We start from the raw sequence: 19,716 nt of genomic DNA, 5'->3' as shown, positions 1-19,716 counted from the left end.
ACTTAGATGCTTATACCATTTAAAGAAATTCCTATGGTAACTTTTATATTAAAAACCGTGAGACAGATGATTTATTTTTTAAAGTTGTTAATTGTTATTCCTACATCGTAATTCGAATAAGTTTAGCTCCTAATTTATTAACATCATATGTACGAGTATAATTTGATATATGAATGTGTACCCAATAGCCCTTATTAATGACTTAATAAATGTATAAAATGTATTTAATATTAAATCTAATACTTTTTAGTTATTATACTCGGATAATCCATATAAATCATAAAATATTAAAAAATTAATATATTATACTACCTATAATATTTTCAAAGTATTATTGTCTTTATATCTTTGAAACTTTTTATATTAGTTTACAAAATTGAATAATTAATAAATAGCTCATTTGAATATTAACAATGTGTTCTTGCTTACAAATATTTAAAAACGGTAAAAAAGGTTGATTGTTTTAAAAAAAAAAGTATGTATCATCCCAGGACATTTTCTTTAAATGTTCTAAAAATCGAATTACTTTTTTTAAAAATTCAAAATATCAGAGTTTGAATAAATTCATTATTGTGAAGTATAAGAGTGGGGTGAACATTCTTAGTGGATCGTTGTATATATACAAGTACTGAAGTACGTGTAAATACATGTGTCGTGTATATACGCAGGTGAGTTGTTCAGTTCGGTCATTAGCGTATACCAACTAAACTCCGTTACTAATTTTTTTATTTTTTAAACAACACCTGAATTTTCTACAGTTAACAACAGAATAATAGTATAATGGTATTAGAAACATTGTCTTCATCGTCACCCCATCACGTTTTATCCCTCAACAATACAGCATAATAATATAATAACGATTATATAGGTAAATTCTTTCTTTTTGTTGTTTTTGTTTTCGTATACACCTGTACAAAATTACTGATCGTTGCAAAAGACTTGAGAACGTCGAAACCCACGTCTTCATCATACTTACACCCCTACTTCCTGTTGATCGTTGATCCGTAGTTCCCGTACGATCCCGTGGATTATAATATTTTGTAGTGGTCGAGTTCACACGGTATGACGAGGACAACACGATAATACGTACTTGATCTCTTGGTTACGGATATCTTATAATATGCAAATATTGTAATTGTTGACCGTGTGTGTATGTATATACAAATATATCAGTAATTTATATTCGCGTGTACTCAATTAGCTATGTATGTATATTGTACATACTATAATATTATATATACATATCCCGATTCAGTTTAATTTAAATTGCAGTTTAATATCATATACATAATGATTAAATTACGGCTACCGGTTTATGGTTTTTAATTTATAAACTTTTCTAACACTAAAAACGGTTTAATCGATAATGTAGATCATTTTATTTTTTATATAATTTATTCAGAATCAGCCGAATAGAGGTTAAATTTTTTTAAGATATTTGTTTCGAAAAACGTTTCGCTTGATAGTATTATCTTCTATACTTTTATACCTATTATACCTAATTATAAATTATACAAAATCTATTCATTCGGGGCCTTAACCCCGGAGTTCAATAATTGTTTGTCTAAATAATTCGATTACATGTCTTAGAAACATGTATTATAATAATTATGCAAGCCATTGGAACAATATAATTTGTCTTAACAAAAAATCAATTTCAAGGCTTAAAAAAAGTTGTTTACTTTTTGGGACGTGCAGCTGGAGTATATAATATGTTTGTGTTTCTAAAGATCCACGAAACAATCCATTGCAATACATAATATTATACTCATAGTTTAATAAGACCCTAGCCGACGTGAGGTTAAGGGCCATAGGAAAAAATCAACTGGATTCAAGCATGTATGCAGATGTCTACTGACCACAATAAACAAAAAAAAACCAAGGTCATATTTAAGCGAGCTAGGATATCGTGAGATTGCTACAGGTACATTATCCGTACAATAAAACCGTTAAACTGTACATAGGGGACTGAGGAGGGGAAAAATCAATGTTAATATCATATAGGAATTGCTGCAAGAGTGTGCACAAACCTAATGCACTGTAAACCCCCCATCACGTGACTTCAGAGGTTCACAACAAATTGATGGTTTGAAGTTCTTAGCCGGCAAACGTATAATTATAATCGGTCTTAGGATTGCTATTCTCGTTGTTGATAAGATAATATAATATTTGCATAATGCTATATAATACTGAACGTCTACGATCGTACAATGATATGAAAATACAAGCACGTATCATATCGACTTTTAATCGCATTCCGAAATAAAACATGATAATTTGATACATTGATTCGGACGCTTTACAAATATAAAGTATGCCGGGGTTATCAATATTTCAGTGAGAATTATTTCCAAAAATATTTTATCGACAGAACAGTTTCAAAGCGGAAACGAATTGTTTTGTATTTAATAAATAAAACAATGCATTCGGGCGCTATATCATTGCGTCTACGCCGCTATCGTAAACCATTCGAATGTCACATATGCCTTTCCATGGCCCGTCGATATGGTAATTTGTATAATAATATTCATGGACAGATAAAATTTATTGGCAAACCGTTGTAAGTTAAAAAAAAAAAAAACGTCATTCTCATCGTAGGATGGAAACAGAAAGTGACTCGATTCATTCACAGAAGAGCGCACGTGGAAAGTAGTTGCCAGCGGGTCACAGTTTAATAACTAAACACGTCGTCCAACTTTGTTTGGTTATAGAAAATCGTAAAAATTATCGAAAAGATCCCCGGTAGCCATGTCGTTTTCACAATGTGTAGGTATAAATCTCTAAAATTCGTGGGTATTTCGATTTTGTGAAATTGATGTAAAAAATAATAATACAATTATAATACGTATTGTAATTGTTGTTAAAAGAGCGTACGATAAATATTGTTTATTTCAATTTATGTTTAATTCAATATTTTTTTTTTATTTTATCGGAATGATTGCATAAAAAAATTGTGAAAAATTTTAAATTGCACGTACTAATGCTTATTAAAAATGTTCGTGTGTAATAAATTTGTGTTGTATACAACGACTAATGATCGTACACAAAGAGTTGTTTCATACGGATTAAATTATGTAATTGAATACCAAATAAATATTATTTATTGTCTCGGCTATACATATTAGTGGTAACTCGACATACACTAAGCCATTATATTATAAAGTAGTGTATACATTTCAAACAATAATTTATGTATATTGATTATCATATACATACGATTGCTTCCATACGGTAGGTATATGAATTGTGTGGATATTTGTACGAAAAAATTATAATAATAATAAAAAATAATAAACATAAATAAAATAAAAAACCGAGAAACATTTAACGCGATCGTTGATTCGTATCAGCACTGTTCACATTATAAAACCTGTTTGTGTTTTCGCTTTTGTCGTTACGAACACCATGTGTGTATTTTGACAAGTCAGCCGTTTAACATCAGTCCGTTTTGCCGCCCAAATAAATCAAACAGCAGCTTTGAATTTTGCATATTATACATACGTTGATCTAGGCGGTAATCGTGTGTGAACGGACATATTCTTAGACACGCATAGATAACGATAGTGTAATAACGAGACAAGTTTTTTGCGTCCTACTGACCGGAAATTACGTATACATACATATCATTATACGTGTTACACACACACATACACTAATTAAACATACCTACGTAGTATTTCGTCACATACACTAAATATTCTAATCGCTATTCATTTTTGGTAACAAAATAATATTATGCTTTTAAGATTTATGATGTAATTCGATATATTATATTATAAAAACATTATAAACTGTAATGCTTCAAAACCATTAAAGCTTTCATAAGATTAAAAAAACATGCAATGAATAATAATAATAATAATAGTTTAAATAGTTGTAATTTATAATATAGATGTGTAAGATCAGATTTTGTGTGTTTTTATTTTTTTGGGTTGTGTTTTGAACAAAGTTTTTGGTACTAGATATTAATGTATAGCCGACACTGATTAATGTTCAATGATAACAGTTTACAAGTTATTTAACAACTGTGTACAATATTTTTTAAAACAGAGAAATTGTAACTTTTCACGCTTCTAATATATCAAATTAAATATAAAAAATATACATTAGTAAAACATCGTTTATGATACAATAAAGTATATGAATGGCTTATGTTTGAACTAAAATCTTTTTAAAAATCATTTGTTCAATTGTTATACTTTAGTACATTATTTTTTTATTTCTGTATAATCTATAATTAATTTTACTTGGAAAAAACCCGTATCTACGGTAGAAAATTTCCTATTAATTACCGAATTCGTAATATTCGTCATGGATGATGTTGCCATACTTAGCGATTAACACAGACTGAACATGCTAATTACTAATTACATAATATTATATAGATTAGTTTCCGTTTCAATTTTTAGTGCCCAGTGAGTGTTGAAGATAACAACATCTCTATCGAAAAATAAATTTGCTAATTTTACTTTTCAAATGCGATTCCTTTTATATTTTATAGTGGAATATGTACCTAAGACACTTTCAAAAATACATTTTTTAAATAATCTATACATTTTGCGTTCTAAGTTTAAAAAATGTTATGAACTTTAATTGCATTATGTATCATAATATAGCTAGTCGCTTGAAATTTGAATTGAATATTAACTAATCATTTAAAATAATCTAAATATAATTTACCATTTACCATGAAAATTTACTTAAAAATAAAAATGAATATAGTTATTTTATTACATAATAAAATATTAAACCTATGCTGTAATATTATATTTAAAGAGTTATAATATCCGTTTTAAATCATAGTGTTGCCATTTAATAATTTGACCATAAAATCACTTTCAACTTAATAATATATTATTATTGTGTCTCCATAGTGTTTATATACTCGTAAATTTAATAAAATTAATAAGTATACGTAAGTCGAGGTAGTTAGTTAGATAATGTTGATTTTTTCTTTTTTAGAACCATTAAAATAAAGTATCATAATCTAATACTTATTAGGCATATTATGTGATTTCGCATTTTTTTTATGTATTTTCCCGTGATTTTATCTCGTAATATTTTAATTTATTATGATAATAATAATATAATAATATACTACTAAAAAAATAGGGAAGACGTGAATTTGCAGTGCAAGCAGTAGTAAAAAAAAAAAAGCGCATTATCAATAAGCTTAGCAGTATCGTTATCCGTTGATCGACGACCTATTCAATAATCTAAACGGTTCAAATAATGATCGTCGTTAAGAACACGATAATAGTTTTCAATCGATCGGTAAATAACCACCTGTATAACAGTAACATTTTACTATCACCTATATGTATAAACGTCTATTCTGTCTAAATGTATAATATTAAAAAGTCACAGACTCTCGAGTTATTCTCCGCGGTCGGCTATCAAAATAATATTCCATCGTACACGAAAAACAAAATATAAATAGCATTCGAGACAAAATAATATTCAGCACGTAACATATAATAGTGTAGGTATATCTACCAATGTACCTATATATAAGCACCTTTATTTACTGTATCATCTGTACGTCGTACCTATATATTATTATTATAATACGAACTCGCCATGCGTATTTGAAATACAATATCATCACGACATTGCTGTATACAACAGTAGTCGGACTTAAAATATTATGTTATAGGCCTACCTACATAATGGCTATTCTGCAACCGATATAGGTGTACTCCGCGCAAGTCGGCGTGGTGGATTATCGCATATACTTAAGCGTGTATACGAGATAAGACGACGACGACAATATTTCTATATTCTAAGTCTCATATTATTATACCCGCTAACGTGCAACAGACCCCGTGCAAATCCTAATCTGAATACCGGAGTCACGGTTTTTTATCTTCCACACGTTCCACTACAGTTAGTTTATAATTACCGGAGTTGCTACCACCGCCGCGCGCGCGCGAGCACACACACACAACACATAAGCGTAAAAAACCCACCGTCGTGACCCCCAACGCACTTGCAGTAGACATATATAACGTGTATAATAATGGTGTTGTTGTTGCTGTTCTTCTTCTTATTCTCCTTACTGCCACTACCACTGCCGTTGCACTACAATACTATTTCTTACAACGACCGTACCACATCTAAAGAAAAACAATAGCCGGGAAAATAAATTGTATGTATGTATATATAAACCTATATTTTTTTAATATGTATAAGTCGTATATAATAATAATATATGGGTACACGTTAATGTGCTTTTGTGTTTATACGCGGAGCGTGTGGTGCGGTAAGTCGAGTGTAACGGTTGTTTGGGATGAAAATCGCACGTCGGGACCGGGACAATGCGACACAATGCTATGTGGTGCGCGATTCAGTCAGCCCCCCGTACCCGTTAGAAACCAATTACTATTTTTTTTTTATTTTATTATAAATATTTCTGTCGATTAGGTCCGATCGCCGGAGAGCACGGACAACGATTTGTGTGGGAATTTTAATAATCCCTTTTCCATTGGAATATCTCACGATTTCATGATCGCTGAAATCGATTTTTTTTTCCCAAGACACATCTTCACTTGACAAATATCTATCTATAGTCTCTAAAAAAAAGAAATATCGACTCTCTGAACCATCGAATAATACGTTTATGATTGGTTTGTTATTATTATAAAGTTTGATAGTAAAAAGTTAATTAAAGAAAAATATCACCTTATTTTTTAATACCATTAATTATAGTTCTATGTTTACAATTTTTGATTTCTTTATTTACGATACTTTTGTAATTAATCTATAATTGAATTAACGCTTCTCATAACGTTAAAAATATAAAATATTGCTCGACCACAAATCGTATACAAAACAACAGAATAGTCACATATCGTATCGGCTGGAACCATATATCTATGATAAATATAATTTATATAGGTACCTAATAAGTAATAATAAATTTAAAAAAGGATAATTTTTCTATTTTCAATAATAAACCATTAAATTTTTATTAAATTATTGTTTGATGACAGCAATTTATATCAATAACAAGATATTTTCATGTTACATAATTTTAAAATTTAAAATTCAAATGTATGGTTTTATTGTATATTTATGTATACAATTAAAACAAAATTAATCTCATACTAAAATCAAAATAAAAAGTGTAAGTGTTTATGGAAACTCGTTTTTTAAATTTCAGACAATATATAGTATGGAATTAAACAAAATTATACTCTTTAGATATGTACGTATAGTATACTACATTCACATTGCACTCTATTAAATTTCACAAAAACACCAAATTTGGTCATCGATATGATTTTGTAGTACATTAATTTTATACAAGTTATAATATAATATAATGCTACTTAAAATAATGGTATATATGTATGGCAAATATAAAAGAGAGAGGAAGAAAATAACGAATAAATTAAGTAATTAGATAAAAATATATAAAAACATTTTATAACATATAGATATGGTGTATAATACACATACAAAATAAATAAATACCTTATGTGTCTCGGTTTAATTCCATTTTTTTTTTTTTATAATTTATAATTTCAATAAATCGTTATGAAATTTACATGATGGACCATGACGACTATACCATAAAAATATATGTATAGTACATACATCGTTTTTTCTAAGACTTTGGTACTCATTTGTAACATTAGACATAATACTAAAAACTTTTTGCGTCTCGTGTAACCTACAGGTGTATAATAATAGCTATACATTTATTTTTACTCACTTATTGCTAAGTTTACCTTTAACCAATTTTATATTTAATTTATAATATATAGAGCACTCGAGAAATTACTGGCATTAATCATTAAGTATAACGACCTTAAGATATTTTCAAGATACAATTTTTTTTCATTATATTGAACATGGAATATATTATGTAGAACAAATATAATTTACGTTACTAAATTATTGTCTAGTTAGTACAGGCGTGTAGTTACGAATTTAGTACCTTCAAGTAAATTTAAAATAAGTGTCGATATTAGTATTTGTTAAAACAATAAGTTAAATATATCATAAAGTTCGCATATTTTATAAGTACCTATTAAAAATTAAAAAATATTTTTAAAAAAATAAAAATAAAAATAAACGCATTACAAAGTGGTTAATACGAGTACATTAGGTTTGTGCACATTATTTTTATTCTAAAAATATAATACATTTATCAATATTCAGTATGAAACATTGTTATTAACATAATTATAAGTCATATACCGCCGCGTCTCGTGAGATAGAAATATAATAGAATAATAAATTCACTGATTGTTGATTTTACTGTTACACAGTCCCTTGTAAAATAAACTTGAACGAACATAACCTAACAAAACACGGTTTGAAAATGTAATTACACACGTAGTATGTTACCGTGGAATGTGGAAGTCGTGTTAGAATGACATGAACGGAGTGGCTTGAAAATAAACGACTTCACTATTATAGCTGCATTTATACGTCAGTTGACAAAATTAGGAAATTTATAAAGAATTTATAGAAATAATTATTATTGATGACGGTTTACTACATATTCTGACGAATATTATTATTTTGTTTATTGAAATCACACACAACAGTAAAAACACAATGGTCGTTAGTCTTGTCCATTGTGAAATATGAAGAAGTTAATAGAACGTATACCCTATTTATTCGCTCCCTTCATTTTATTAATTATAAGAATTAATGACATTTCTAGATTTTTATTTATTCGTGCACACTACACACGTATGCTTAGTAACAGCAGTCAGCAGGAAAAAATATAGGTTATAACCTTCAAATGCGTATACAAATTTAATTAGTTACTTAACGTGTATAAACTTTAATGTGATGTATAAATTGTATAATTTAATCGAGTTAAGATATTATAGTCTTTCTTTTTATTTACTATTAATACTTTTGATTAATAGTGGATATAGCTTATTATTTAATCGGTGCAAAACACTTTAAACTCAATTTTTTAATAGTATATATTCATAAACCGTTATTTATAAACTTCATTATGCATGCATAATATTGGTCTGGTTTAATATTTTCCTGAATATTGCGCCTGTTTAAGCCCAAACGTTTATAGTATATAAATATAGGTACATTGGTTATCTCGGTTGGATTACATACTTGTACATACATACTCCATTTAATTAACTCGTCATATGTTAATAACAAATTTGTATACAAGCAATTATGCGTGTATATTTGTAACTGTTTGAAAGACGCGCTAAAAAATAACTAATTACTACTGAATTATTTATGAATTTTATAGTTTAGAAGACATTACAAATTCAATACTTCCCGTGGCGATTTTCAATATCAATAACAAAATATTTTATATTTTTATTTGTTCTCTCAGTCGTTCGTCCCAATGCGACATGACATGATAACAAAGCGTTAGCATATTAGTGCTGATGTTTATATATTATTTTCGATCCTGCAAATTTGGTCATACCGTTTGTAAAACTGCAGTCCATTCCATTATTGTGAAATATTTATAACACAATGATGATGATGAGATATATGATGGCATTGAAGGTGATGTGCTACGTTAATGACTCTTGCCAAACTGTCGCAAAGTATTCACATAATAGAGGACATGTGCCGTTGTCTCGGCGAAATCGAAAAAAAAAATACGTGAGAAATATCTGCATTGAAAATAACGCGTGAAATCACAGATATCCGTTTACAGTTGTATGCCTACAGCAACCATATAATATATACGTTCATTGTGGAAAATCTATAATTTTTTTATTTTTTCGGCAGAATTATGTAGAAACGCGTAAGCGGTAGTACAAATAGTATAATAAGTATGGTTGACGACTCGACGCTAAGAGCTCTATAGATTTGGTAGTATATAGCTAATGATAAATAATAATAATAATAATATTGTCTTGCCATATTTATAGGTAGCCGTACGTATTATATTATACTGATTGAAATATTAAACGCGTACGCAATATAATATAATACGACTACCACCACTTTCCTAAAGTATCGTTTCACAAGACTTAGAGCTTAATAATGTTTAATACGGATTCATTTTGCTTGACGCGCGTAATTAACTGTCAACAACAATGTCTCGACGTGTCCCAAAAAGGAGTTGACATTAATTTAAACATTTCAACTGATCATTGAAAGTTTAATGTTGTTATTTCAAGGACGTTTGTACCAATAGCATAATAATATTAGATTATGATAGGTTATAGATAAGATATTTATGGAAAAAAGTAATAATGATAAAAATCAATCTAACATTTTTTTATTGCTATCGAGAAGTATCAATTACACGTGCCGAATAAATAACACATTCGCGAAGAGGTTTATAGTGTTAAGTATTATACTTAAAACCTTGTTGGTATGACCTTTGGAGATTATACTGTAGGTATTTTTATACGTATTGATTGCCTGTGTAAACAATCATTGCGTGAAAACTTAAATCATCAAAATCTACAAAAATACACAGTTATACGCGTATAACGTGAAATAATGAGTGCAGTTTGTTAAATGGATCACTTAGTCACATCTAATCAGTTACATCTGTGTAATACAAATATCTACATCGATCGAACTCCAAATGAGAAAAGCATAACAAAATTAAACCGATAAGACGTGCATTTTTCTAGTTCTAAGCTCTTCGAACTAATTCGATAAAAACAGAAATTAACACAAATTTATATCACGATAAGACAATTTTATTTTGTCACGCACAAAACCGGATCAGCGTGAATTCCGCGGTCGAGAAGTTTGTAAACCAAGAAAGCTCATATCAGTTCGCATCAGCAATCATCGATAGTTTCATCGAATACAAGCAATTATTTTAGAAAAAAACATGATGTTTTTGCCAACTCGTTTGAAATTGTACTGCAGTTATTTAAAAGCGTCGTGCCCAAACAACAATTATATGTGCTGGCGATTCACTCGGCCCTCGAACAATGCACGGCGAGGTATTAAAATAACAACGAGGACGCATCAAACAGCCGATGACCGTTTTTGCATCCAATACTGCGTTCGAGCTCGATCGTTGCAGCTGACAGGCAACACGGCCATCGGTCGTCGTTGCAGCAACATCAACAACAATAATATTGTGCATATTATGCATTTGCTGGTGTTAGGTCGGGTACCTTATAATGTTATTATTACGCATAAATCGCGAGAGTGCGTGCCCGTTAGGTTAGAAGTAATACTGCAGCAACTGTGAGTCTGATTTGTTAAGTTTTTGACCCGCAGCGCGTGTGCTTTCGTCCTAATAATAATGATAATAATATAATATACGCGTCTATCGCGTGCGTTAAACGAGCAGAAAAAACGCAAAAACTATATACGACCATTCGGCGGGCACAGCTTCGTCGTCGTCGCCGTCGATATCGAAGTAAGCGTGAAACAGGTCGATCCCGTTATGTCCTTGCCGTATGCGCGCATGTACCTACACGGCAGAGTATAGTGCCAGTTAATCGGTTTTAATGGCTTAACTGTATCTCTCTCACTCGAACAAAATCTTTCTATTATATATAATATTATTATTACTATTGTACGCTGTACATATTACGCTCTGCGGCAACAGCCATTATCACGAGTACTATACGACTCGCGATGATGATGACTACGACGATAATAATAACAACAACAACAATATAATATATATTGCATTTATAATATATATTATTATTATGATACGAGAGCGATCGGTGCGATCACGATTCTCGTCGCGTGTATTGCTAATACCTACATAACGTAGGTACCTATATATATTTAAAAATAAATCGCCCGCCGCCACCAATTGATTCTCGTGTCGCCGCCTAGTCGTCTCGAGTGCATCAACTGCAACTGCACTCTGCAGTCTCGTCGTATATTATTATTATTGTTAACGTTTTATAATATTAACCGTCTAACCTATTAGACGACGCCTAATAGGCAATAATGATTGCTGTGTAATAAGTGTGAAATCGATCTGTACAGCCTCATGCAACTACGCTTTATCTTAGGACTAGTAAAATTCCGCGGACAATATATATATATTATATCCGGATACGATTCGTGCGGCCAAAGTAAATACGCATACTGTATTTATATGTACATAACGACGAATGCGTTCGATCTATCGTCCGATATAATTATTTGCCATATCTACAGCAGACTAATATTATATAGGTATACATTTATATTTATATATATATACCTATTTTACGACGGCAACACCGTTATAGATGCAGTCGTATTTTTCGAAAGTCGTATTGAAAAAAAGAAAAAAAATTAAAAATAAGAACTCAATTATAATTATATAAACACGGGCGCTACGACAAACTGTAGTTTGTATATAGCCAGAACTAATCTATACTTAATCCGATTGGTAAAACGACAATCGAGTTAAGTCTCGACTACATTTATGAGGATATAATAATATATAACGTAGTCGATCGACTTGGTACATATAATAAACGATGTATATGGACCGTACTAAAATATAATAGCATCCGATTTATATTAACTCTATACTGGCGCCGTAAAATTATTTTATCCAATCGTTTGAAGTACCTACAATTATGAGGCGACTAGGAAAATTATTTAGGATATTGAATTAACAAATAAAGTATAGTATTTTTTTTTTTTTTTTTGCTTCAGAATTATGTTATTATGTATTCCTATTACCACCCAGATTCGTACTCGTATGTTAACAAATGTAACATTATTTCAATTAAAATACAACTTACATGATCTACGACGTTATAATATTACTACATTTCTTTTTACGTTACGATGAAAATAATAAACCATTGTAACTCACGGATGACGATTCAAATTATTCAACCAGAAAATAATTGAAATTTGATTGACATCAGCACCAAGAACTCGTCTTGAGGTATGTGCTACCGGACATGTCACATTTACGAATGTCTATGTTAAAATAGATATGTGGATAAATGATATAAATGTTATTTTATTTCAAGTGACATCCGATTTACAATTATTAGAAAAGAGAAAAGTAAATTCCTGTAGCCCATTCTATTCCTGTTTATGGTTTAGAAAATCCACATATTTATATTTATTTTTTTTTTTAGCCATTAGACAATACATAATATAATATAAATTAAAAAAACTGAACATGCTATGAAACTACAATAAATCGTATATTCTAAAATAATAAATGAATAAATGTATAGCTAATATATCTGTCCAATGTCTATGTCCAACATAGGAATTAATATTGAATATTGATATAATTTATTACGCGTAATGTAAATGTGATTAATTGGGCTAAATAATATGATATATTACCATTCAAGATATCGTATAACATACGATTGTCTCTGTTGAGTCCTAAAACTAGTATATCGAATTTAATTTAAATACTTTAATGTATAATTGCGTTGTAATCGAACACATTAGATATTCAAATTAAAAGTATATCCTAGCGTTTAGTTTACGTGGTCGTGGCTGATTAGCTTTGTTAAAAAAAAAAAAAATAATAATAATAATAAATATGAGTTATCGTTATAAATTATAATAAAAACACGTCATAATATAAGTACTATACAAACTCGTACTTAAAATCGAAATTTCGATATACATACAAAACCATTAGCCAATAAGCATAGTGTAAACGTAACCATCTAACATCAGCAGGTACCTAACTTAACCTTGACTAGTCGTCTCGAAAATATATTACATACTATAAAAAAATACAATAATATTAATAATTGTTTAGTCCGCATCCGAGTACAATAAATTATAATAGTGCATTTATTGAAACTAATATTCGAGCATACTATAACCATTTATTTCGAATTATTATTGTTCGTCTGCATAAGTTATGAAGTTTAGTACGAGTGCTTTCTACGATATCGTGTATTATGATTACGTAAGTAATGTTTATTGTTTTTATATAATAGTACATCATTATATTGGCACTTCCTAATTGATTGTAGATCGGACGCGATGTCGACTATTCATAATACTGTCTGTCAATGAATGAGTTTTAAGATTTCTTTTTGTTCAACGTTCGATGATCATGGGTGTAGACTTATTTAAAACCACTGTCAAGTTTCAAAAATGAAAAATAATCTTTTTTCGCGTTTATGACATTGTTACGTCTTGTGGTAAACCATATTATATTGCATAAAATAAAGAACACCTACAGACATTGACCCAATTTATATACGTATAGTTAATCCTTTTCAAATATATCTTGTTAGACATGTGTCTTTAATACATATACGTCAATGCCGAACCATAAAAAGTATTAAACAAACTTTGAAGATATTCAAACTTGTATAATATCAATATACATAATACAATAGCTAAATACGCAGAAATTTGCATGTAACGAAAATCGTTACTTTTAGAGAGTCCAAAGACGTTTTATTTTAATTGATACTCATTAAACTAATCAATTGACGTGGTATATTAATTATAAAATGGTGTTATTATTTCATAGATGTATGTTACAATAAGTTAAAGTTGATTACACAGTGACTATCACATTTTTAATTTATTATTATTTACATGTAATCAATATAACATGTATAATATTCCATTGTTGATACTGCAATATAATTATCAAGCTAAATATTTCCGTTTAAATAATTGAAGATTCTCAGCTACCATTATGAAAAAACAACGAACATTTTTCAAGTTTCCAAGTCTAATAATTTTATTTTATAACTATGATTCATAGTTCTATGTTCTATTACAACATTGTTTTGTTCTTAAATAATACTTAATAATATCATTGTTAATTTAAAGTATCATTAGTAATTTCGATCACTAATAGGTGAATTTGGGTCTTGAATGAGTATTAGTGTATTACATGATGTATTTATGACTGTAATCATGAAAAACGTTTAATGTTGTTTTAATATTATGTTCTTATATTTTTATACATCAATTTTAAAGCTGAAAAAGTCGTCGCGGTAAATTTATTTAATTCGTAGAAATTTTATTGTTAGTCATGTACTGCAAACTATTCAATTTCTCAATTACGTTCAAAGTGATCATTGAATAAGATATAATAACTATAATATTTTAAAATAGATAATTATTTACTAATTTATAATATAACTGATGAAGTATAATAATATAAATAATTCATTGATAACATACCATAAATGGTACATAATACATAATATAAATTATAATAAAATATATTAAACCAGCTAAGTTTTTGTAAATTCATATACATAGTTCAAACCATTGAAAAATATTACTAAAATAGACCAAGCAAACACTATAAAAAAAAAAAAAATATTTTAAATATTTTATAACATCAATGAACTAATCTTATTTTCAGTAATTTCCTTTTAGAATGAAAGAAATCGTTCTCAACGTATAATAAAATAGTTCTCTCGCTGATAGGTTTATTAGTAAGTAATAAAAAACAATATAAAATATTATACCGTTTATGATCGGGGAATGCATAAAAATTAACAAAATTAAATAGAACAAAATAATAAAATAAATATGTGTTTTTTGGCTTCCAGACAAATTTATTATAAATAAAAAAAACTTAAAATATATTTAAAGTTAATTTTCATTTATTTTTTGAATTAAATACCTTTTCATTGATTACATAATAATAAATGCTAAAAAATATTAAGAGGGCAACAATATCTCGCTAAAACAAAAATAGCTCATCAAATTTGAAAATACAATTAAAATTGACTTTTATAATAATTCTACCTAACATAGTGTAGCTAAATAAATTATGAAAATAGGACTATATCTTATGATAACTAAATAGTAAGCAAAACACAATTAACAATAATGTGTGTTTTTAACGAATAAACCCGTGAAGTTAAATTAATGACTTGAGAGTAAGGCTTGGCAAAACAAATAGACCAAATGTGATGATGGATTTTAATGGTGAAAAAAATTGTTGGGTGGATGAAACGAGCAACAAAAAATCATGAAAATTTCTGTTCCAAGGAACTTCCGATCACTGAATTGTGGCTGATGCCAACAGTCATTCAACAAACCAAATATATAACCCTCTGATGGCGGTGAAAATCAGCCTGCGCAATCGGGAATCGACGGGGGTCGTCGAACCAAAAAGTTCGAAAAACCGGAAACGCACACGAGGTCGTTGCACGTGCACAGCCCGACTGGTAACTGCAACACTGACGATCTGTTTACCTTATATGGTCAGTTAGGACAGCTGTGCGGCATCCAAATGAAGACTATTTGCGTGGATCCCTGCAATAAAGAAGTCGGTTTGACCACGTACTTGAAGTTAGCCCCCTCTCATAAAGTCATTAGTATATGAAAAATTGGAAATTTTATTTTCAGAATTTGCAACTTTATACTTTTTCCGGAAGATCATTGTTTTTAGTAAGAGGAGGGATTAACCTAAATTGTTCTAATTAAGAGACATTGGTGAAGGTTTGAATTTAATATGACCAAATCGGGGGGGGGGGGGGTCTAACTTCACGCAAGTGGTCTGATCCGCTCTAGGCTACTAACACCGTTACGCTATCGTGAGTCGTGACGCATGTCGAATACCTGACGATGGACTATAATATAGTGTAACTCGGTAAACGGTAAAAAAGTCCGGGAAAATATTAAAGAAAAAATATCAGGATAAATGAACTATAAGTTACAATTTGATATTTTTAAAAAGTTTATTATTTGTTATGGATCAAAAAATAAAATAATATAATAAAGCTGTACAGGTAGATTTAATGCTATATTGATAATAAGTAATAAAATAGAAATAAAATTATTTTCTTATATACCTAATAAGAAACTACGCATGTAACTGGAACTGATGGTTGACAATTTGGTGATGGTGCATCCATTAAATACAAAACAATTTTTATTTATTCATATTTATGTTCTTATATTTAATAAATAATTAATTTTTTTCAAACATGATGTTTTTTGTCACGTCTACGTCAAAAGTTTGATTGTTGGTTTTGGTTAAAGCATTGGAAAATTACATTTTTCGGTTCAGTGGAAATTGGACAATAAGCTCACTATCGGGCGAAATGCAGGTTTAACTTATCGTTCACATCTTATTATGTTTCTGGGTATTTATTCTATTAGTTTTTACTGTCAAAATCGTCTAAGTGGTAATATGCAGTATACCGCTAATTAACGGATAACCGGATGTACAGGAAGTGGGTACGACGCTGTCCAAATGTGATAATGGATTTCAATAAATAAATAGAAATAAAAGTATATAAAAAAAACTGTTGGAACTGTTGCATGTCTAATTGATTAAGTGCACGTCCATCGCGAAATGAATAAATTAATAAACTGTTGATGGCTTGTAATGGTATACAGAAGTCAGAATTGTGTTTAATCAATGGATCGAGCATTTGTGTGTATTCAAATAACAAAAAATAAATCCTTCGACAGTGAGACGATGGACGACGATATGATTGTTATCGCACAGCGCTTTACTCGATTATTATAGTATTTTGTAGGTTTGCCTCGAGTTTTTCCAAAATTATATTATAATATAGAAATAAAGAATTCTTATTTTTAAATTACAGTCTCTAAAACTATATGAAACTGTATTTCTTTGTAAAGATCAAACGAAAACAATTTTCACTCGACCGGTTTTCATGTCATCTATACGGAGTCAGTGTATAACATACTGTATATTTAGACTCGTGTTTACGGCAACATTTTGGTGAAACTTGATCGTCATATCACCTCTGACCCTGCGAAACACACCACCTGTTTTTCGAAGCTTACTTTCCGGGTAAGGAGTGAAACGCATTCCCAACCACTTAAACAGTTCGGATATAATTGGCACCTTGAAGTCTTATCATAGTGACTATTTCGCAAGTACATACGACACTTATTTATAATATTGATTTGCGTGACATTTAAATATTAAATAGATACCTATTATAAATCGTATAGATTATGCACTGTCGACGCATCAAATTAGATATTACTTATTAGTCATTAGTCATACTCGCATGTAAATCGCGTATAATATGTGTCCAAGGTTTTCCAATTATTATTGTGACCGATAGGCGACAACGATATAATCTGGTTGGATGTGAATTCAATGAGTGAAAAGAAATAAGCAGTCAAAATATACAGGACGTTTTAGTATTTTGAGTTTAGATAATGTTACATGAATACCATTTAATTCGTAGATACTCAGGTATAGTATACATTTATTACTTTATAAAAATGATTATCATACTGTTCTGTAGAAACGGTTTTTTCTAAACGGGTTGTAATTTTACAATAAGATTTTTCCAATCGGTCCCCAATAACGTCGTACTTTTTCCGTACACATCGCATTATGTCCGATTTGTCGGTAAATGGATCGCCCATGGCGTGGATAAGTGGTAGGTAAACAGAGGGGAGAGGAACCAAACACAGATCTAATATAATGACTATATGATTATAGATCATTATATTATTATATTAACGGAGACGTTTTTCGATAGTACGCCGCGAGGACCAGAACAAGTGACGGTGGCGACGGTGTGAAATAGTGTGAATCGGTCGGCGTCGGCGGCGAGTGCTCGACAACGTCAATATCGTATGCCTATATAACACTATAAATACGATATCCGTATACTCGTAACATCGTGTTTTCTGTCGTCGTGTGTGTGTGTACGTGTCATTCGTGTAGTAGACCACGATCGCAACATATAATAATTTTTTTCTGAATATTATGTAAAACAAAACGTTATCGGCGCGTATCGCACTTAAACACTATACGATATAATTAAACCCGTGTACACACCGAATACGACATAATAATATTATTACCGACCGTCTTTTGATATAATAAAATAATAATATAACGCCCGTCGATGGCCCGAAGTGTTTTCAAATCACCGCGCGCCGCGGCCGTCGTCGTGGTCGCCGGTCAACAGCTTCATCAGACGACAGACTTCCATCGATCGCCGATGAACGGTGCAACTAATGAGACGAACTACAGCAGTGATTATTATTTTTACAAACAGGTAGCCCGGTCGTTATATATATTACGTGTTAATAATATGCGCGAACACAAAGTGGAATTATGTGTATAATTATTATTATATTGTAGTGCTATTATTTTAACAGTGTCGGTTGGTGAAAAATTGACGTCCGAAACTAAAAATGTATTGGACGTCTATTACCGCGTAGCGAGGATTCATTAGAAAATATTGTCCGGCAAATTAGCTCTGGTAGCGTCATAGTATACATAATATTAAACAGAAGAGTGAATTCTGCTGTAGGACGTCAACGCATATTATAATGTGTGTTTGTTTTCTGTGCTCTTTGTTTAAATCGTTTTGTCCTAATAAAGGAGAGATAATAAGATTTTACCAAAAAAAAAAAAAACCCATAATCCCATCAACGGTTTTACCATAAGTTTTTTATGCTGACGTAGTGTCATGACTATATATTAATATTATATGCGATAACATCATCTTCAATTCATCATTATTACTGCATAATTTATAATTTAAATAATATGCAATGTGCATACCTAAATTTTCGGAAATTCTCAGTTATTTTGTTTGTTTTATTTATAATCAAACTTGTTGAATAAAAAAAAAATGTATATGATATTTTATTTATAGATCAATAAAAACAAATACTGATTTTTATTAACGAATATAAAAAAATATCACTAATTGAAAAATTCTTTAGTTTGTCGTTAAAAATACTTGGTGAAGGTCTTATTAACACAAGTACCTAATTGATTGTAGTTTCATACATTTAGTGAAAATTTCCTTTAATAGTAACATACCGATACCAACTTACTAGAAAGACATTTTTTTTTTTTAC

The 19,716-nt window shown here is 29.8% G+C and overlaps 1 protein-coding gene across 2 annotated transcripts in view; it reads left to right on the top strand.

Annotated features, from left to right (window-relative positions):
- LOC114132838 (uncharacterized) overlaps positions 1-19,716 on the top strand; it is a 58,441-nt gene that overhangs the window by 14,869 nt on the left and 23,856 nt on the right. Inside the window, exon 1 of one of the 2 annotated variants that reach the window (XM_050205921.1) lies at positions 18,565-18,902. The exons of the other annotated variant lie outside the window; for it this stretch is intronic. Coding sequence (XP_050061878.1) covers positions 18,750-18,902 — 153 coding nt within the window. The 5' untranslated portion in view covers positions 18,565-18,749. Of the gene's footprint in view, positions 1-18,564; positions 18,903-19,716 lie in introns of those variants that run through there. 2 annotated transcript variants of the gene reach the window in all.

Source organism: Aphis gossypii, chromosome 1 (assembly GCF_020184175.1).
Source record: "Aphis gossypii isolate Hap1 chromosome 1, ASM2018417v2, whole genome shotgun sequence".
In the NCBI taxonomy this organism is placed as follows: Eukaryota; Metazoa; Arthropoda; class Insecta; order Hemiptera; family Aphididae; genus Aphis; species Aphis gossypii.
Note: the sequence above shows the minus strand (reverse complement) of the source record. Positions and strands in the feature narration are given on the sequence as shown.